Source organism: Manis javanica, chromosome 15 (genome assembly GCF_040802235.1).
Source record: "Manis javanica isolate MJ-LG chromosome 15, MJ_LKY, whole genome shotgun sequence".
Lineage (NCBI taxonomy): Eukaryota > Metazoa > Chordata > Mammalia > Pholidota > Manidae > Manis > Manis javanica.
Window position 1 is genome coordinate 88,453,632 of NC_133170.1, and position 21,369 is coordinate 88,475,000.

Genomic DNA, 21,369 nt, shown 5'->3' on the forward strand with positions numbered 1-21,369 from the left:
GCTGTACTCCTGCGTTGGTGCCCCGGGGACACAAGCCACACCGGCAGTGAGGCAGCATGAATGCCACCCAGCACCCGACGCCTGTGCCCCACGGCACGGGGCGGAGACCGGGTCCTGCAGTGCGGGAGCTCGGAGGCGGGGCCGAGCTGCCCTCTAGCAGCTGGAGGCCTCCGTGCCCTTGTCTGTGTGGTGGGGCCCGTGGGGACAGAAAGAGAAGGTCCGCCAGCACGTCTTGCCCGGGGTCTGACCCACAGAAGGTACTCAGCTCACGTCCGCTCTCCTTGAGGGCCACTTTCTGAACAAGTGCCTCTGGCACGGGCGCTCTTTTGGCAGCATTGCGCCTGGATTTTAGCGGACAAGGAGTATTTCCCGAACCATTTTGTTCTCGCTCGCCTCCTCTTGGGAATCTGACTCGTTAGGATCTTTGGGAAGAGACATGACTGAGGCCAGAGGCATTCAGAGCAGCCCCCTCTCACCCCTCCTGAGGTGGTGAGACCCTGAGCTGAGTCCCGTGGGGCCTTTCCGTGCAGGCTGGCGGAGGGAAGGGCCCCAGAAGCACGGGAAGGCAGCGTGCGCTGGCGCCTCTTCACGGCTTGGTCTGCGTGCTCCGGGGAGGCGGCTACTTTCCCCGTCCTGCTGGGAGGGTGGTGGGCTTGGGCATCGGCACTGAAGCCGGGGGCTGGGGGGGGTGCAGCTCCCACTCCTGCGGGTCCAGTTCCTGGGACCGCGCTCTCCTTCCCCCGTGGAGCGGACTGGCACCCAACCTGGTTTTGCCTCAGAGGTCCTGGTGTCACTGGGGGTGCAATTCCTGTCCCCCAGCAGGGGCAGCTGCACCCGCTGCCTCCTCTGGGAAGCCACCTGTGTCCAGCATGCCCTCTGACGGCAGCCTGGGTGCACACATCCCCAGTCCCCAGGCCCACCTGGTGCTTCTTCCCTGCCCCCCAGAAACAGGCGGCATCTGCATCGCGCCACGACCCTCCGAGGAGGGCGCAGAAATCCTCCCTGGCATGGCGATGCGGCCCTTCTTTGGCATCATCCCTGTCCTCATGGATGAGGAGGTGAGGCGGCCCTGCAGGGGCATCTCCCATCCGCACGTGCACCCTGCCGGGTCCCTGGCTCCCTCCCCTTCCTGGCCTCGGCCTCCCACTGTCCCGCGTCATGCGTGCCCAGCCGGGTGGTGGAGGGGCCAGCAGGCACTGCGGTCGCCTTGGCTGCATGGCAGAGACCTGGGCAGCCTCCTCGGGCTCACCTGTTGTTCCCCTGCCCCCGGCTGAGCAGGTGGGGGAAGGAGCTGTTAGTCGGCCCGTCTCTCATGGGTGTCCTGGTCTGTAGGGAAATGTCGTGGAGGGCTGTGATGTCTCCGGGGCTCTGTGCCTCTCGCAGGCCTGGCCAGGAATGGCCCGGACCATCTACGGAGACCACCAGAGGTTCCTGGACGCCTACTTTAGGGCTTATCCAGGTGAGCCGGCGAAGTGGAGTGTATCAGGCGTTGCACACCGCTCGGATCACATTGTCTGGAAATGCCCTTACGGGCACAGGGTGCGAGCATAGTGCGGTGGGCAGGACAGGTCCTTGGGGGGCCTGTGTCCGGGGCCTGCTGCTCCCACTTCCCTGCCTGACTTGGCTCCTGTCTGCGGCGGGGGTGGCCCCTCAGCCGGAGGCACACAGAGCCCTGAGCGTGCGCCTGGCCCTGCTGCACACCCTGTGGGCTACTGGGAAACCAGAGAGGAGGAGCCACCCCGGAAGCTGTCCTGCTGGCTGCAAGTCCCCCTCCCGTTCTGCTGTTCCCCGGTTTGCAGTGTCCCTGGGCTGGGTTTGCACGCACGCTATGCCTGTTGGAACTGGTCGTTTCCACCTCAAGCTTGTAAACAAGCTCAGTCTTTGGGCAGCTTGGATGGGCTCCTGTGTGTCTCCTGCTCCCTAGACCTTGGTCTTGAAGCTGCCCCTTCAGTAGCGCACAGCCCGGTGACACCTGCTGGGTGCCTCCTGATGGGGCTGCTGGGAGGGCAGGCAGGGGGCCGGCACGCGCGGGGCCTTGCAGCTTCCTTCTGTAGAGAGGTCAGAACGCTGCCCCGGCGTGCCCCTCGTGCAGGGACAGGAGTCCCCTGGGTCCTGGGGCAGAGGTACTGGTGCTGAGCCCCCCACTGCCATGCAGGCTACTACTTCACTGGAGACGGCGCTCTCCGGACCCAGGGCGGCTATTACCAGATCACGGGGCGTATGGACGATGTCATCAACATCAGCGGCCACCGGCTGGGGACTGCGGAGATCGAGGATGCGATGGTGAGACAGGCAGCCTTCCCTGCTGCCCGCCTCCTCAAGCTGGGGGAGTCTGCAAGCCGAGCCAGGCGTCTGGACTCCTGCGTGATTTGCTCGTTCTGTTCTGCACAGGCTGCCCACCCGGCCGTGCCTGAGACCGCTGTCATCGGCTACCCCCATGACATCAAAGGCGAAGGTGAGCTCCCCGCGAGGAACTCCCATTCCTGGTCTCACGGGTGCCTGCGAAGGAGCACACGAGGGCGGGTGCCGGGGTCTTCCTGGCCAAGCTGTTGGTTTTCTTCTCAAGTGGAGATTTTGGGGGAGGACGCTGCCTAGCACTGGGCTGGGTGAAGGCTGGATTTCCGAAGGGCCTTAGCTCTGCTGTCCTCAAGCAGCTGTGGCCCATCTGGCCCTCCACTGGGCCTGGGGAGTCTCCACTGGCTCCCTCTGCAGCGTGGTGGCGGCCCCCCGCAGCCCCCATCTGTCCTCAGTGCCCTGCCCCCCCCAGCACCCCCTCTGCCCACAGTGCCCTGGGGTCCTGGTCGTGCTGGCTCTTTGTGAAGCGCCCTGCCCTGCTCCCGGCATTGCTGCGCCTGTGGGTCACAGTGCCCACGGCCAGTCCTGCAGCTGTCCCCTGGGCAGATCAGTGTCCCTGGAGCAGCTCTTTGCTGCTCTGGGCCTCCTTCCGGAGGAACTGGACCTATTCCGCTGCACGAGGACAGGCTGGGGGGATGCACACGAGTGATCGGGGGGCATGCTGTGCTCCCAGCGGGCGGGTCTGGGAAGGGGCAGGATCCCACGGGTGTAATGCCGGTGTACGATGCCCACCCTGGCCTGGCCTGCACACCTGCTGACCCCGCTCCTCACTGCTGGGCACACGGCCGTGCCTCCCTCCTGCAGTCGGGGCTTCTGTGTGCCAGCGTGTCCCAAACGTCACCTGCCTCCCTGCCATGTTTCTGTGCCATTCTGTCATTTGCTCACTTATCTAAAGTGACCCACTGTAAAAATTGACATTTATTTACTTTTAAGAAAGTAATTTTCAGTTGCCGTGAGGAGGTTGTGCCCGAGGGCTGCCATCCCCATTACCGGGAGATCGGACCACGTGGGTGGCATCAGGGACCGTGAGGCGGTGGAGGCAGGAACACGTCCTGTGTGCGGCTCTCTGAGGGCACGGGCCACTTCACGCCGTCGTAGGCAGCTTCTGGTGTCTGCCTGCCTGGGGTTGGGGGGAGCTTGTGTACGCGAAGATGTGCATTTTCCTGATTTCTGACAGATCTGAGCATCTCTCCACCTGCACTTCAGGGACAGTGGCAGAAGCTCGTGTACTTACTTGTCCCCACTCCCTCTGCACTTGACCTGATGGGAGCCCCTGCCTCTTGGTTGGGTAGGACCTAGATACGGTGGGGAAAACCCCTGCCCCATGGAGCTGACACGCTGGAGGGGCCGTGGAGGCAGGGGGAGACACTATACGGCACGCACGGCCAGAGGATAGTGTGAAGTAAGCCAGGTGCCGTGTGCCAGGGGAGCATTCATTAAGATGGGCTGGACCGGTGCAGGTGTAAACGAGGGCTGCGCATACACAGACCCCCGTGGATGATGGGGGGGGTGCTGCAGGTCGGGATGGACAGACTGTCCCAAGTGGTGCCGGGACGAGTGACTGCTCATGTGAAGAACAAACAGATCCCCATGTCACACCAAAGTCTTATCCCAGATGGATTCAAAAGAAATGTCTTGAGAGACCTGTGCGGACCAGATAATCCTTCCTGGGACAGATGTTGAGGAGATCTTGACTGTTGAAAAGATGGTGGTGAGATGCTGAGAAATCACACTTGGTGTCGATGCTGGGACCTTTGCTGGCTGACACTGCCCAACAGGCCCTCCTGCCGCGTTCTTCCTCTGCTGTCGGGCACGGTCACCAGGAGCCCCATGTGGCTCACGCAGCTAAGCTACGGCATTTTAAACTGAATTTAATTCACATTTACAGTGCACTGTGGCTAGTGCCCCCAGGTGGAACACCCACCCATGAGATGACGCCACATGTGCCACCTCACAGGAGCCAGCCCACGTCACGGGCTGCTGCACGGGTGCCGGGACAGGGAGACAGGTCAAGTCCATCCCCAAGGTCACACACCAGAGCCAAGGCAGCGAGCTCGCTCTGCATGCTGCCCGCCCGGACGCTCAGAGGAGCTATTAGAATTGCTTCTGCTTTGAATGAAAATGGAAAAGCAGCTTTAGGGCTGTAACTGAAGAAACCAGGGGCGATGAGGTCACCAAAATATGATTTAAAAACCCTTTGGATTTAATGGCGACTTGTATACAACCTGCCTGGGGAGACGGTTTGTGATCTGACGCATCCCCGACCTTTGCTTCCTTCCAGCTGCATTCGCCTTCATCGTGTTGAAAGATGACGCAGGTGACGCAGACGTGGTGATGAGAGAGCTCAGGGCCACAGTGGCCAGCAAGATCGCCAAGTACGCCGTGCCGGACCAGATCCTGGTGAGGCGCTGTGCCGCAGGGCCCCCATGCCGCTTGTTTTAAGCCGCTGCCTCTGCTTCCCACAGTAAACAAGTAACGGTGGTCCTTCCATCAGCTCCCAGCAACACTGACATTAGCTGTCTGGTTTCCTGGGCGGTAGGTGAGGATGGCGGGCTGCTCATCCTCAGAGAGGGAGACGGAGCTGGGCCACCCGTCCTTGGATCGGGGGCGGGGTGTGTGAGTGTGTGTGGTAGACAGAGCTGGGCCCCCCATCCTCAGAGGCAGGGGGGAGGGCGGGGAGATGGAGCAGCAGACACCCACACGACTCAGCTCTTGGGGCTGCTGGGCAGGGTTGGGAACGGTCTGTCTCTGACACAGGAGCAGGGCTGGGTGGTGAAGAAAATGAGGGGTTTTAAATAGACATGTGGAAAGCACCAGAGTTCTCCAGCCCATGTGGTTTCTGAGTACATTTCCTGGTGCCAGTGAGGGGGGTGCCGCAGCGTATCTGATGGGGTCTGTGTTGCCATCTGTTCTGGGAAAGACCCGGGCCACCTTGCAGCCCATTAGCTTTTTTGCCTGCCTTTGTTAGCACTTCTCCCGTCGCCCGCCTTGGTTTGGAGGTGGTCCTCTGAGGTAGAGGGTGTGTGACAACGTCAGACTGCCGGCTGGTGACCGGAGTTTCAGGGAGACCTAAATTCCGCTTATGTGAACTGAACTCTTTCCAAAGACAGGCCGTAATAGGAACCCCAAACGCAGCTCGTAGTGTATTGCTGTTGATACTGAACGGGCTGTGGTTGTTTGAAAATGCTAAATGCTAAATTTTCAGGGCTGTGGTTGTTTGAAAATGCTAAATGCTAAATTTTCAGACACTGAGCGAGACAGCATTTTGATTTCGAGTTGCTTTTACCTCTGATGTTAGGAAAACCAGCTGTGGCCCAGCCTGTGGTAGAGGCGAGGGGCATGGCAGGTGCGTGGTCCTGCTGCTGTCTCTCTAGTGCGGCTGATGAGAGACACACTGGTGTTGGCAGTGAGGGGGCCCAGGCCCGGGAAGACCCCTGCCTGGTGGCGGGCGTCTGCAAACCCCCGACCCTGCTGGATCCTGCCCTTCGGGCTGATGCAGCTTCAGGTTCGGACCGTAGGGTAAACCCAGAGACGTGGGGCCCACTCCTCAGCACTCCTTACCAGGCCACCAAGAGGGGCCTCATCCCTGAGCACAGCCCTTCCTATCTCAGTGCAGGCGGGTGCTGGCTGCGGGTCTGGGCACCACCCCAAATGCAGCACCCCACCCCCCCTTTCTGCCAGGTAGTGAAACGTCTTCCAAAAACTCGGTCTGGGAAAGTCATGAGGAGGCTCCTGAAGAAGATAATCACAGGCAAAGCTCAGGATCTGGGGGACACCACCACTCTGGAGGACCCTGGCGTCATCACGGAGATACTGAGCACCTACCAGAAGCATCGGGACAAGCGGGCTGCCGCTCAGTGATGGGCAGTGCCCACCTCATGCCCAAGCCCTGACTCGTTCTTCCAGAACGCAGCTCCCAAACTGGCTTATTCCTACCCGTCCCAGCAGCAGTCCTCTGGCAAATAACCCGCACTGCCTCCAGAGTTAAGTGCGTGTGAAGCCCCTTCTTCCTCCGTCCGTCAGACCTGGGTAGCCTTCATCCCCTGTGTCCTCAGCTTAGTTTCCTGAGATGCTGTCACCGTTGTCCTTGTTTCTGGGTCCCCTCCAGAGAGGTGAAAAACCTGATAAAATGTGCCTGCTCCAATGACCAAGAACCAGAAGCAATCATGTTTTTTCTAGATGTTTCTAGATACAGAAGGCAGAAATTTTATTTTTATACTTTTATATTTTGGAAAAATAGTGTACACACACGTGGCATGTGTGGGTTCACTTGTAACATTTAAAGTCACGAAAATCTCCTTTTTGCCCCCGCCCCGGGGATGTGTGGAGAGATGGGAGGGCACCCTGACAGTTATTATTGGGCATATTTAGAGATCTAAATTGGAAATGTTTGTTCCTTGGCCTTAATACAGCTTATCTGGAGAACTCGCCAGCCTTTAGGCGCCCTTTGTCGTGTATTTGTACTTCCCTCAGTTTACGGATAACAAAACTCGCCCGTGTAATTTTACTTCCCCCATGTCTGGCCCCCAGGCCACGCCCACCTGCTGGGACCCGCTCCTGTGGCCCGAGGGCACTCTGTGGTTCCTCGGGGCGTTGATGTTGGTTCCTGGGCTCGTACCTCCCGGCTCAGAGTGTAACACGCCTGCACGTCGGCTCACCTTACTTCACCTTTGTTGGGTCACAGCCCTCGGCTGAGCACTGGAAAGCTTTCAGGAGGTTATCTGTGGAGGACATGGAAACAACACGGGCTTGGGAAAAGCCCTGCACTGGAAGTAGGGAGTGGTGTAGGTTTAGCTCAGGCTTCGGGTGCCTGCCCAGCACCAGGCCGCAAGAACCCTGACTCGCTGAGGTGACCCTCCATGTGGGCCAGGGTTTCAGTGGAAGTGGGCCTCACCCCTGGTCATGGGGTGTGTGTTGGGGTGGGTTCTGGTCAGTCTAATCCCGTGGCTCTCATCCAGGGGCATTGATCCTCCAGGGGATGCTAGCAATGTCTAGGAGATTATCATGACCAGGTGGAATGCTGAGGGTGTCCAGCAGGTGGAGGCCAGGGATGCGGCTAAACACCCTGCAGTGCCCAGGACGGCCTCTCATCCCTCAACAAGAATTTTCTGGCCCCAAATGTAGTTGTGTGAAGGTTGAGAAACCTGGGCTCACCAACCATAGTGGTCCTATTCCCTTGGCAGTAAGTGGGTGGCAGCTAGGCTGGAGGGTGGCGTGGGAGGACTGAGAACTGAAACCACAACGGGCAGAGTGGATCCCGCCAAAACGCAGAGAAACGGTACTGTTTCATGCGATGCAAATGATCTAAGTGCAGACCATTTGCTCCAGGACACAAGCTGATTTCCCAGTAACCCCCCACGTACTCATTTTACATAAGACCACTGACACCTCCAATGCCTCTCCTAGTGTAAAAATTCTGACCTGTCCCTGCCAAGATCATCTATGACACCCCAGCCCTTGAAGCCCAGGAGCACCGTTCCACGACTCCTGTTGGCAGGAGCCTCACAGGTCCTCTGCTGCACTCCTTTGTGGCGGCAAGTTCAGCAAGCCTAACTTAACTTTCTTTTATAGATCTGTTTCTGATGTTTTCGGTTGGTGGGCTTTAGCACTGGGAATGCAGTGGGCTAAATTCTGCATTTGGGGTATGTTCAAGGTGGCTTAGAAACATGTTCTGCTTGAGAAATTACGGGAAGGATTTTCAAGCAATACTACTTGAAGTGGGTTGTGCATGATAAAAATATTTTTGACCAAGTAGAGGTGAAGGAAGGCATGATGACAGGAAGGAGGAATAATACGGACAAAAGTAGGGAGGCATAGAATCAGGAACAGCTAGCAATCCTGAATGTCTGACACATGGGATTTAGGGCAGGAGGGGCCAGATCATGCGGAGCTGTGTGATCCGTTCCTGATAAAACAGCTATACAGGGAATGAAGTAAAATGCTGCACAGACCTCAGTTATAACCTGATATTCCCCCAGAACTGGATTAATAAAACCCGACTTAGCTCAGGCTGGTTCATCATGGCTTTTCTTGCGGAACCGTCGTGCGGGCTGCGGTGCCGTCTAACACTGAGAAACAGCGTTTGCATCAGGAAGGCCTTTAAGGGCAGTAAGGAAATTCGTAGCAACTTCATTTTGAACATGCCTTTCCTACCAATGCATAGGTAACAGGATGTGGCTTCCTGCCTGGAAATCCTCTTTCTTCCCCAAATGCTATTCATTTTTCAGCTCCTCCAAGCTCTCAAGTTGTTATCACGCCGCACTAATTTCCTAAGTGAGGGAGCGTGTCTGTAGGTCGCTCACGTCTGCGCCCAGCACCCGAAGGGCACCCGGCTCCGCGGAGCCCTGCCAGTAACGGCGGGCGCTTCACGCCTCCCGAGGCCGGTCTCAGCCGACTCGCAGCCCATCGTCACTGCTCGGCGGAGCCCTTCTACGAACTTGCTCAAATGTCTGTCTGCACAAAAAGACTTACGCTCAGCGTCGGGCGAAAGGGGCACCTGCCGCCCCTATCCGCCCCGCCGGGATCTGTCCGGGAAGGGCGGGGCTGCCAGGCCGGGTCACGGCCCCGGGGTTTCCGACACCGCCCGAAGGCCCGGGCGCCTGTCAATCATCAGCGCCGTCCTCGCGACAATTCCTCGCGGCGCGGGTGCAGCGTTACGTCGCGGCTGTCGGCGTCAGAAACACAGCAAACGGGGGGCAGGGGGCGCCGGGGCCGGGGAGCCCGGGGACGGCCGCGCGCCCGCACGGAGCCCGGCCCGCGGCCATCTGCTGGGAGGCGCCACCGCACGACGCTCCGGAGCCGAGGCCCTCGCGGCCGGAAGGGGCGGGGCCAACGTCACTTCTGTGCGCGGCTGGGGAAGGCGGGTCCGCGGGCGGCGCGGCGCCGGCGCGCGAGCTGGGCGGGGCCAGGGTAGAGGCCGCGCGGCCCCGCCGGGAGGCGGCCCGGGGTCGGCCGCGCTCGCACGATGAACGAGGCGGATGGGCTGCGGCAGCGCCGGCCCCTGCGGCCGCAGGTGGTCACGGACGACGGCCCGGTCCCGGAAGCCAAGGACGGCAGGTAGGCTGGGCCCGCAGGGCGCCGCCGCCTCTGTCCGCGGCGGAGCGCGGCTTACGGGCCCGAGGCCTGCGAGTCGGCGGCTCCGGGTCCCCGGCCGCGGCGCCCGCCCCTTCGCGCCCCGCGCGCTCGCCGCAGCTCCCGAGCGGTTGCCTCCTCGGGCCCTCGCTGCGCGCTGTCCTCCCTGCTGCTCGCCGCGGGGAGACAGCGGCCGCGGCCCAGGCCTCCCGGCGCCCGCTCGCACCGCCCTGAAGGGTCCGGGCAGGTGCTCGGGGCCCCGGTGGCCAGCGAGGAGCCGGGCTGCGCACCCGGCCGCCTCCCGCCGCGGTTTTCCGACAGAGCCGAGAACAGAGGGACCGTGCTGGGCGGCTCGTCCTGGGAGGGACGACAAGCATGGGAGCCTGCAGTAGGTGCCTGGTGGAAGAAGCCCCAGTTTTGACCTCCGGTTCTGCTCCCGACCTCCCAGCATTCAAGTAGGCTGTGTTCTGGTTGAAAACAGAGGCATGATTCTTAAGTCAGCTATTTCAATATAAAGTACTTTAAATTTTGTGTCCCGAGTCTCATAACTTTGAAATTTTAGGGAGAACAAGGTCAAAATTGTGGAACTGATTGACTAATGGGTCAAAAGAAGTATCAGAAATATTTATTGATGTGCAAAGGGTGAGGTACGTACTGAATCAGGGACAGTTTTTGGTGGGACAGACTGAGTTTATTCGCCATTGGTAATAAGAGGAACCCACGGGAAGAAGAGCTCTAGCATCGAGGCCTGTTTCGGCTCTGGAAAGGCAATTCACAGAGAAGATTTTTAGATAATATCTGACTCCTGAGGCCAGTGGCAAGGTCAGGAGTTTGCCGCCCTGTGTGATCCTGACCGCAGGGGGACCCAGTATCCAGGTTTGCCCTGGACTTAGGTTTCCCAGGACACACCGGTCACCTTATCTGCTGTGCAGTTCGCAAGGCCGTTGCTGATGACCGTGGAGCCCTCAGAAGGGATGTGCAAGGACAGGCAGGGCTGTGCTGCGGAAACCGTGGAAACAAGGCATTACTGGGTACGCTTTTAAACCAAACATGACAGAGCAGCTGGCATGACTTGGTGATGAGGTGCAGTGTGTTGAAAATCAGGGCATACGGCTCCTGAGGGCCCTTGTCGGGTGGTCCAGCCCTCAGCTGGGCTCCTCTGTTACTCCGGGCTCAGGGGCAGACGGGCAGATGATTAAATTGTTTTTCCCTTTCTCTGTGGGGATCTCTGACTGAATGGCAGGGTAATTGGATGGGCCATGGCTGCCGTCTGCTGCTCATCTTCTCCAATCTGCCCTTTACATTGTGCTTATTTAAGAAATTTTCTTGATCTCCCTGTCCATGAACATTGTTCTTATTTTCATATTTCCCCTTTTCGTATGTGGTTGATCCCTTTTTAATATGTCTGTAACGATCTCTTTCAAAGTGCATTCTCACCTTCCTTTCTACGTTTATTCTTATAACTGTAGCTTTTGGAATTTTTTTCATGGAGTCTCTTTCATGGCTTCTGTGGCCATTTCTACTAGTTCATCTAGTTGTTTTCTTGGTTACCTTAAAACCTGAGGGTTCACCGTAAGACAGGAAAGCACTGTGTACAGCGGGTGAAGTAAAGGGATCTGAAGGGAGTAGAAATGGACGGATTATGGAATGAAGTTTAGATAGGTGTGCAAACAATATAGAAAGCCTTGAAAGATACTTATTCAATTAATGGAACAGAAACTGGACAGTGAATTTTAGTGGAAGGACCTAGCGATACCTTGGCTGGTCTCACGACGCTTGGCACGAAAAATGGTGGTAGCTCTGTTTTACTGATGAGGTCATGAGGTCTATGTGAAGGAAGTGCTTTATATGATGTTAGAGTAATGGAGGCAAAAGAGAGGTGAAAATCAATAAGAAAGGATAGTACTGGTGGCTGGGCAGTGATTGAAAAGCACATTTAAAAAACTGTGCTTTGGCAGGGCATAAATCTGCAAAGAACTAAAAAGCTAACCTTTTCAAACAATATGGCTTCTCTCTCACTTACCAACTTTACATCTCCCTGTATGGCCCCGGAAGATGACTGGTTAGCCAGAGACGGGTAAGATTCCTCAAGGGAGGAACAACCTAAGACAGGCACAGTCGCAGGGGGGCCATCAGGTGAGAATTTGGGGATCAACAGAGGTGAGGCTCAGAACCTCACCCCCCCTGCTTTGAGAGAAATCTTCTGCATCCGTGGATGTTTTGTTGCCCTTGTCTAGCTTGGATTAATACTTAGTCTACAGGCACACAGCTGATCATCTACATTTGCTCTCTTACAGCACTACACTATGTTTTCTACCTTTATCTTGCATCTACCTACCACTTCAGCATTTTATTAAAAATAATAATATAATAATAATGGAGAAATGTGGGATTCACATATAAATTAAGTATAAAAATCAAACGAATATTCATATTTGACCTGATTGTTTATAGTTCATAATGCGTGATCAAAACCGAAAGTTTCTATGATATGACTGCCCTTGTATACTGTTCACCATGTAAGAACTTATTAACTATGTAAGAACTTGTTCACCATGTAAGAACTTGTTCTTTACGCTTCAGAAGATTGGAGACTGATGAGAATTAGGCTGGGGGTGGATTAATGATTGTGCATTGAGCATTGAGTCCCCTGTACAGAATTTTATTGTTGTTAACAACCATTTGATCAATAAATATGAGAGATGCCCTCTCAAAAAAAAAAAAAAAGAAAAGAAAAATTGTGCTTTGGAAATAAGGTTTTTTTGCCAAAGCTCTTGAATTTCTATATTTGAGCTGTAATGGGGAATGTGGTAGTTAAGTCGTTTTATTTAATGTGGAACGTAGATGAGCTAGCCATTTCCACATGCCAGTGCAAGCTTACAATCATTATTATTTGACATCAAGTCCCCAAATGCTTTAGAGACTTTATGTCAGGACGATTTGTCACTGAAACTGTCCCTTCTCTTTTGGGGCATAGTTCTGCTGGGGAAGAGAGACTAGCTGTTCGGCGTCCATGTACAACTGCTCAGGAGTGAAGAGTGGACGCACTGAAAATTTAGCAGCTGCTTTTTCAATAAACTTCTAGGACTTGAGACTACTTGAAAATCTCTACCAAGTCCATTTTCCTTTTTCCCTTTTAAGACTTCAGAGTGAGGGAGGCAGTGTGGAGGAACAAACGGGACCACTGTGAATTCACGGTCCCAGGAATCAGAAATACCGAGCTTGCTTCTCAGCCCTCCCCCTGGGTGTGTGATTTCATGGTGGCTCTTGTAACCTGTTGCTTATTTATTTTCAACACTAAAATGAAAACATCTACAGTGTACAGGTTCCAGTTTAAAGAAATGTGGAAAGCCGATGAACTGAAGGTGTCACCACTTGAAAAGGCTGGGCTTGAAGCTGTTGGACCTTTTCAGGTTCCAGGTATCACCTGGACACCTGGGGTTCTGGTCCCCTGTAGATCTGGGGATAACAAGTTTTCCATAGAAGTTATAGGTTGTTTTTGATCTCGTATTGTCTGTCGGCCAGACTTCAGTCCATGACTCAAGGCCCTGATGTCCTGTGTGCGGAAGGGGTTAGAGAACAGTGCTCAGGTTGGGCTGGTGAAATCACAGAGGATTTTGTAAACCCCGGTGGAGCCAACAGTCATTGCCACAGCCTGTTGCTCCACCGGGATTCGCCCTTCCCCTCGGGCGGAGGAAGTTTCAGCTGCAGACTTCTCCGGGGAGGTGAGCATTGCCCTGGGCTCTTCCTGGAGGCTGGGGGCGAAGATCCCTGAGATTGCAGCAGACTTCCTGCTTTTTCAGGAGAAGGTGGAAACCCAGAGTATGATATGAAATCACCTTATTTTTTCAGTTATACCTACTAAAGCCATTTTGTGGAATGACCGTTTGTGGTTTAGACTAGAACTTGTCCCTGGTTTCTGGGCACCACGTTTGTGGGGGACTTTGACACACTCTGGAACAACCAGGAGAGAGAATGTTTTGCAAGCCCCACCATCTGAGGAGCCCCCGCAGGAACCCAGGGTGGGGGGATTGAGGGCACTGGATCTGGGGAGGGCCGTCGGGGAGGACAAGGGTTGGCAGAACTGGACCCAGTCTGTGTGAGCAGGTGGACAGGCCGTCTCTCAGAACGTGCCCCTCGACGTGACCTGAGCAGCCAAGGTCTCCTGAGTAAAGGAATTGGGGGATTCTCAGCGTTCTGGTCTCTTGTGGATGCCCCCCATGCATACCGGTAGGCACTCCCTGACCTTAGGGCTGTGGCATCTGCCCGTGTCCTTGGGCCTGACCTCCTGGCAGCTTCCTCTTGTTCACTGTACCTCTGTGACCAAGCTTTGGAAGTGGGGCTTAATGTTTAACCGCCCTGTAAAGCATGCATTCTCCACGTCCAAGTGCTCGTGCAGCCCTGTGTCCACCCTGACCACATCTGCCCCAGACACTTGGTTTCTCCAGGCTTCCCTGGAGTCTCCGCTCAGAGGTCGTCTGCCTTGTGCCCTGTGTGTGGCCAGCACTCCCCTCACTCTCCGCCTGACCCTGCGACATTCTTGGTGGTTTGTCATTACCTGGCACCTGCTTATTTACAGGAATACACACAGGGCAGGAAACTGTGTTCCTGCTGGACTCTCGGGCCTCGCACAGTACCTGGGACGTATGTAGGGGTTATTAAATGCTTGTGTGTGAGGCAGTACTGACGGTGCTAAGGCTGTGTTGATGTGGTAGTCACTTGCCAGATGGAGCTGTTTACATTTAAGTTGGTTTAAATGAACCAAAATTAAAAATTCAGTTCCTCATTTGTGCTGTGTGGGGAGCTTGAGGGATTTCTGAGTTGGCCAAGGAAAAAGAGGACTGTAAGGCGGCTGTGGCACGTGCGCTTCCCTGGGTGGCGCTTGGTCAGGCTTGCCTGTGGGGGGCCCCTCACTGCAGGAGAGGGGACGCCATCTGGAAGGGGAGGAGACTGAGGGGAGGGGGGCAGGGCTCTGGGCCTCAGTGAGTCTCTGGGTCAGAGAGCTCCAAGGGAGGAGCAGCTCAGGGTCTGTCTTATTCATGGGCAACAGCTGTCCGGGGGAGTTCCGGAAGATGCAAAGCAGGCAGGCTCTAAATGGCTCAACATTTGCATTTGGGCTATTAAAAAAAAAATTGGATATGTAAAAATTGGGTTTGGGTGCAGGTGGGCCTTTCGAGCTGATGGGTCTCAGCCTGCAGTGAAGAAATAAACAACCTGGGGTGGTGGGCCGAGCCCATCTGTGGCGCCCTTATAGAACATGCCAGCCCCGTTCCACGCACTTGGCAGCCGCGCCACCGCGGAGGCGGCTGGACTGCTGCCTTGGCTCTTGGACAGCACCGTGCTTTCTGAGACGTGGTCACAGGACCTTCCAAGGGTGGGCTGGTGATCCCACCCACGAGGGGCGCCGCGGGGCTGCCGTCACTGGGCAGGGGGCTGTGGCGGGAGCTGCGCAGTAGGGAAGCTGGGAGCACAGAGAGGAGGTCCCCAGGCCCACGCCGTGCCCGCCAGGTCAGGTCTCTGGCCCTGTTGAAGGTTGCGCGTCACCTGGTGGGTGACTGCCTTTGGGAGCGCGTGGCTGGCCAGCCTCTAAATTCTTGAGCTTTTCATACTCTGATTCTGAGAGGGTGTAGCTAGGCCTCGGCAAGGTTGTCCCCCACCTCTCCTCAAAAGCACTGTTGCTTTCGGCCCTGGCTGGACTTCTGTCCTGGGGGTGGGTGAGTCTCTACGATTGTGTGAAGGGGCGACCAGATATCTAATCAGGGTGTCACAGCTCTGAACCAGGTCACTGAATGAAGACTGAAGAAGTGTGAGCTGCAGCGTGGTAAAAGAGGGTTAATATGGGAGTCTGAGACACATGGGAAGAGTCTATTTTACACACACTTGTGTTACGCAAGGTGAAGCGGCACTTTGACCAGTGTCACTGCCTCTGTTAATGACAGCTTTGTGGTGCCAGATCGCACAAGGCAGCTTCCCCTGAGGGACAGCCGCTCTGTGGGATGGGGGGTGGGGGGCAATCACATCACTCTTTCCAGGGTGGGGACATCCTTGTCCAGTCTTACCAGAGTGACCCATGCGGTGCCCAGAGGTCAGCGCTCACTGCTAAATACCACCCATCGTCACCACGCACCTTTGCATTTATGTCTCTTTGGGATCCTGCTTTTAAAACTACTGGATCGTAGTCATTCCTGCATTTGTACCTGTAAACAGCCCTGCTTTGCGGTACAGATACTGCATCCATTGAAAAGCTTTAGGCCACTGAAAGAAGATCACTGGAGTCACAGAGCATCCCAGCTTCTGGAGTGTCAGTTTGCAGAGCTGAGTCATTGACTGTGTTTTTTTCTTTTTGACATCTTTATTGAGATCCAATACCCATACCATGAAGTTCACGCCTTTAAAACCTCCAATTCAGTGGTTCTCAGTATATTCACAGAGCTTTGCCACAGTCACGTCGGTCTAAGTTCAGAGCATTTTCATCACTGTTCAGTGGGGTGGAATCCATGTGACATAGGAGGAACCGCCTGAGAGAGAGCAGCCCAGGGATATTCAGTGCTGGGCAGCCTCTCCCCTCCTTCATGTGTCTCCCCTTGCCTTTCATTCCCACTGCTCTCAGTTGAAAGAGAACTATGTTTTCTGCTTTATTCATGTATTAAAATCATGCTCAGGACTGGGAGGGACTTTGAGGTCACCCTGTCCCAAACCCTGTTTCATGGGGGGACACATGGGCTTTGGGTGACGAAACTTGCCCTAAGTGGCTTGGCTGCTTGTTGGGAAAGTCAGGTTGGGCACCTGGGCCCTGGAGTCGTGCACGTGCCCAGAGCAGGTTCACACAGCACATCATCAGTCACGAGCCAGACAAAACACGGCCCTTAGACCGGGTTTGGTTTGTTAAGTATGAGTCTTGAATTTTTTTTCTTTAAGTCATCTTTTTTTTTAAGTGACACATTCTTCGCCCTCGGAGCTCATGATTTGTTTTAATTAATCTTGATGTCAGGTGTTTAGTAAACTTGAATGCACTTGATCAAATAATGATCGCATCAAGCCTATTTAGTGGCAGGAGGCTGGACGAGCCTCTTAGTTTCAGATGAGTAACGATGTACGTGAAGGTCACTGGGAGACGTTTTAGTCATTGGCGGTCATTGACTGCCCGAAAACCTGACGCAAGACTCCCCGGGCAGCGTCAGCCCTGCCCAGGCTCAGCGGCGATGGAACCGCCGCTGTGTGGATTCTCGGTGACCTACAGTCAGTATCTGTCGAGTATGTGCAGGTGGAGAGCTGGGGTTTCCTTTTCAGGTCCCAGGATCCTCAGAGTGGCCGGGGGGTTGTCCACTCGGGAAGTCGTTTCGCTTCATGAGCTCGTCTCTGCCTCTTTTCTCAACAAAACCTGAGACTTGGTGACTTGCAGAACTGGGCACGGCTGCTGAACCCGTGTCCTGGGAAGTGGCGGCTTTGGGGAAGCGGTGGTCTCCCCTGTGGATGAGCCTGCCTCTTTCCTCTTCGTACCAGTCTCCTCCTGTCACTCTGTGTTGTTCGTGAGCTCTTTGACTCGCCCTCCTGGAAGCTCTGCTGGAGGATTGGAGATAGAGCCTATCTCACTGTCTGGAAAGGGACACTGATAAGAGTGCCCCACACCATGGGAAGACTTAAAAAGAACAGAGGCGTGTTTGCTGACCTTAGCAAACAGCTGAAACCTTTGCTCACCAGCCCCGGAGGCGGTCCGCTGTAGCAGGGAGCTGGGTGAGAGGCCTGCTCCTGCGGACGGGGCCCTGGGACCTGCTGAGCTCGTGCCCCTGAGCCTCTGCTGACCGCCTCTGTCTGTCTGGTTTCCGGCAGCTCCTTTAGTGGCCGAGTTTTCCGAGTGACCTTCCTGATGCTGGCTGTCTCCCTCACCGTCCCACTGCTCGGAGCCGTGGTGCTGCTGGATTCGCCCATCGACCCACAGCCCCTCAGGTGAGCTGCCCTGAGCGTCCTGGGTCTTCTGGATAAAGTGTGGTAGTTGCGTTATTCTCTAGGGTAAGAGGCCAGTCCGGTCTGAAAGGTAAGTCACAAGGAGTAGAGATGCGTCACGGCTTTCCTGCCCGTGTTTCATGTTGTTGGATGTCACACAATATAGTCACGTTTCAGAAACAAAACTGTACAGACCAGAAACAAGAAGGAGAAAAATCCCAAATGAGAGCTTATCTGTCAGAGATAATCAACCCGAATTAATTTGAAGTGGCGAAAGTACACACAACTGAAGGTCAGGTGCCCTGGTTTAAATTTTGTGAGCAAGTGATTTGTCAGAAAACTTGTAGTCAGTGTTATGTTTTTGTGAAATTACCTCTTCTCAGCTGGCGTCTCTGAGTAACGCCATCCATTACAACTTGAACAAAACAGGATGTTCCCAGGGGTCCTAAGAAATGTGTTCGTGTTGTACCCGTAGTGAAGTGGAGCCAGGCTTGCGGTGGGGATGGTTGGTGATGTGGGTGCTGCACTGTCTGGTTCCGTACGTTCCTGTCACCCCTGCAGCTGCCTGAAGGGCGAGCTAGTCCTTGGGAGGCTTCAGAAACCTACAAGAACCTGCCTCATTACAGAGCGACCGTAACATATACAACTGAATAATGTGTCACTATTTTGTAAATAAAAGTTAAGGCTTTATATTGGATTCGGTTCACTAAAAATGTATTCAGCACCCAGGATGCTTGAGGTGGGTGCTCGGTTGGACACAGACACACAGAGGACACAGTTCTGACCTTAGACTGACATATGTACAAGAGTCAACTTTTTATTGCTGGATTTAGAATTTGTCAAAGTACAAGATGCTGTTAAAATACAGTTGGTGTGCATAAGGTTGAGAAGGGGTGAAGAACCGGGCACTCTGGGCTCATGAGAGTGTTGGCTCTGGAGTTCCTGGGTGCAGAGGGCCCTGGCATGCGTCTGCTGCCTGAGCTGTGCCCAGCGACCAATGAAGGGGCCTCTCCCAGGGGTACCCTCACACCTCTGGGGGCAGGGCGCTCTCTTGCTCGCCCCTCTCAACATGTAGAAGGATGTGGCTCAGCCCACCCCAAACTGGGACTGACCTGGGCCTTCTGGGTAATCCAGTTGCTGTTGCAGAGCGTGACTGTGTCCCCAGCTGGGGACCACAGCCTGGGCTGGGGAGCCACCTCGGGAGGGGGCGGGAGGTGGGGAGAGCAGGCAGGGACCACGCGTGATATACTGATTCCATCGATTTGGCAGCTGTTTCTTGAGTGCTTCGCGTGTGCAGGGAATCAGGCAAGGCCCCAGGCCTCAGGCCCGGACGGGAGGGGGCGGCAGAGCATCCAGTGTGCCGCCCCCGGTCCCGGGCCGTCTGCCGTGTGCGTGTGGTCTCCGCCGACCTGGGGCGCCGTGACCCTCCCAAGGCCTGGATTTGAGGCCCCGTGTGCCTGGGCCCAGAGCCTGCAGTCGCTCTCCTGCCCTCCTCCTTTGGAAATAAAATGGCTAGTTAAACCAAGATTGGTTTTCTTTTTTTAAAGCGGGTGGAAGCCATACCTGGGAGGCGGGGCAGAGCTTGAATCCAGAGCCGTCCTGTCTGTCCTGAGCAGGCGCTGCCTCAGAAGGAGAGGACAGGGGCAGCGTGGTGCCGGGAATGGGGGGGGTGGACATGAGCTCTGCCGCCATCCTCCTCCTCAGCCCCTTCCCGGTGGCTCTGCCATTCCGGGCTGGCTGGGAAGCTGCCTTGCTGGGGCCGGTGGGGGCCTTGGGAGATGCCTGCCTCCCTGCTCCCACCTCCCTCCCTTTCCTGCCCCCGTGGCACTCACTGGGTGCCTCCTGTGTGCCGCATGCTTGAGATATGGCAGAGCCCACCCCCTAATCTCAGGGGCTGTGTGGGGCAGGCAGGCAGCACATGTGAGGGGTGGGCTTCTCGGGGAGGTGTCGCATATTCAGTTGGGGGCCAGTGCAGGCCCCCTGAGACGGTGAGGGTGGGGTGGAGAAGAGTGCAGAGGAGCAGGTGCTCCTGGTGGGGGACCACAGGGCGAAGGACTCAAGGTGGGGGATGCCCGGTGTGGTCAGGAGCCCTTGGGGAGGGGCTGGTGGGGGGACAGTGTGAACAAGGGGAAGAGGCGGGCCAGCCCGTGGGGCTCAGACTGCAGACTGCCTAAGGCCACCCCGGGACCTAGGCTGTGGGCCAGGGCGCCGCTGCAGAACTTTGAGAGGCGAGGGCCAAGGTGGGACTGTTTCCCCAGACTCACGTGGGAACAGACTAGGGACTGGAGGGAGCACAGGGGAGGGAAGATGGTGGCCTGGACCAGGGTGGTAGAGGACATGGGGGAGGCAGTTCAGCGATGTCTGGATGTTGTCCCCTGAAGGTGGCATGGCAGGGTTTGTTGATGGTTGGGAGAAGCAGGGTGGTTGGTGTGGGCGGGAAGGACCTGTCTGTGCCAGGCGGAGGCCCAGGGCGCGTGGGCTGGCTCCAGAGAGGCGGGTGGGCCGAGAGGGCCTGGTGGAGACGGCTGCCCCACCCGAGGACAGCCTCCTCTGGCTTCTCTCCCTGTGAGGCAGGAAGCAAGGCCTTCACCGTGAAAGGGCACCGCTCTCCTCCGGCTCCGTTGGACTTCCATGGCTGGGCAGCTAAGGGGAAGACAAATGCCTGGGTGTGTGAATTGGAGGGTGGGCGTGAGGAGGTCTAAGGTGCCCCGGGGCGTTGGATGGGGGCCAGGGGCTCAGTGGGTGGAGGCCCCAAGTGCTCAAGGGCAGGTGGTTCCCAAAGTCCATATATTAGCCACGTAGATATTTTCACTTTTATTTTTACTATGACCTTTTCCGATATCTTAGGGTAGTTTTTCCTTAACCTTCGTGTTTCTGGCAACTAAGGATGTAATTGGAATGTGCCCTGTTTATCAAAGAATGAGGAGTTATGCATGGAGGTCTTCGTGTATTTTTATGGAAAATCCCTGTAATTGCATTATTTTACAGCTTCAAGGAACCTCCTCTCTTGCTTGGTGTTCTGCAGCCAAATACGAAGTTGCGACAGGCCGAAAGGCTATTTGAGAACCAGCTCATTGGGCCCGAGTCCATAGCGAATATCGGGGGTAAGTAGACCCCTGGGAGTTAGGCTGTCTGTTGCTTGGTGGGGGAGAGTCTGCAGGTAGCCGCCTGGCGCCCTGCTCCTGGGTGGGCTCTGGGCGTCCCTCGTAGCTGGGGTGTGGACGCGGTGTCTAGCAGACGCCCTGCTGTAGCATCTCAGCTCTCCATGTGGGTTTCAGCACTGGGCCATTTTGAGTTCCTGTTGTTGGAGCAGTTTATCCTGTTCAAAGTGTTCCCGTTAAAATGAAAGGAAAAAGGAAACACAGACATTGATATTTAATGCACTTATCAAAGGTCACTAGGTATTGCCTGATGGGGTAGTGTTTCTTATTTTGTTTAGATTTTATTTTTGAGAAGAGTGGAATGATTCTCAATATTTCCATTTTGTTGTTTCAAGCTCACTTTGGTGGGTACATTTAAGGGTAACGTAACTTATCTGCTTCAAACTTGCCCAAACCTAAGAGCCAGAATTGGGTCTGGTTATAATTCTTGATTCTCTAGCACCTGGAGCAAGGCTGTTAGAATTAAGCTTAGGAATCAAAAGATACAGCTTATGAAAAGATTGTTGAACTTAACGGTGTGAGGATTTCTGAGCAGTGTGACTCCACAGGCAACTCCTCGTTCCAAAGTGCAGTGTGTTTTCGGTGACGTGGCCGTGGACATGTGTGTCCTGTGCGCCATTTTGTTCTGCAGGCCGTCGGGGCTCCCCCACCTGCCCCGCGGTCTTGACTGGCTTCTCTTTCCTGGCCCTGCTGTTTGCTCTGGACCGGGAGCTGGTCTATTTCAGCAATTGTTTGGCTGGCCAAAGGCTGAAGTGTTCCAGGAGGGACTCGTATTTCATGATAGAACTTCATATTTCTCTTAAAAAGATGTGTCTATTAATAAATTTCACATATTTTG

The 21,369-nt window shown here is 55.5% G+C and overlaps 2 protein-coding genes and 1 long non-coding RNA gene across 9 annotated transcripts in view; 2 read left to right on the forward strand and 1 right to left on the reverse strand.

Annotated features, from left to right (window-relative positions):
• ACSS1 (acyl-CoA synthetase short chain family member 1) overlaps positions 1-6,787 on the forward strand; it is a 34,458-nt gene extending 27,671 nt beyond the window's left edge. For both annotated transcript variants that reach the window (XM_037001811.2, XM_073222652.1), the window contains exons 9-14: positions 946-1,058; positions 1,333-1,459; positions 2,156-2,283; positions 2,392-2,455; positions 4,637-4,755; positions 6,037-6,787. In XM_037001811.2, coding sequence (XP_036857706.1) covers positions 946-1,058; positions 1,333-1,459; positions 2,156-2,283; positions 2,392-2,455; positions 4,637-4,755; positions 6,037-6,216 — 731 coding nt within the window. In that variant the 3' untranslated portion in view covers positions 6,217-6,787. The remainder of the gene's footprint in view (positions 1-945; positions 1,059-1,332; positions 1,460-2,155; positions 2,284-2,391; positions 2,456-4,636; positions 4,756-6,036) is intronic.
• On the reverse strand, positions 6,520-9,132 carry LOC118969004 (uncharacterized). Its single transcript, XR_012125503.1, has 2 exons — positions 8,827-9,132; positions 6,520-7,076 (listed from the first exon to the last, which is right to left on the reverse strand). It is a non-coding gene; the product is annotated as an uncharacterized lncRNA (long non-coding RNA).
• A 111-nt stretch (positions 9,133-9,243) lies between these two features.
• Positions 9,244-21,369, forward strand: part of APMAP (adipocyte plasma membrane associated protein) — a 25,587-nt gene continuing 13,461 nt past the window's right edge. Inside the window, exons 1-3 of one of the 6 annotated variants that reach the window (XM_037001812.2) lie at positions 9,244-9,411; positions 17,257-17,373; positions 20,359-20,474. In XM_037001812.2, the coding sequence (XP_036857707.2) occupies positions 9,320-9,411; positions 17,257-17,373; positions 20,359-20,474 (325 nt within the window). In that variant the 5' untranslated portion in view covers positions 9,244-9,319. The other 5 variants (XM_037001814.2, XM_073222654.1, XM_037001813.2 and 2 more) reach the window with 5 other exon arrangements.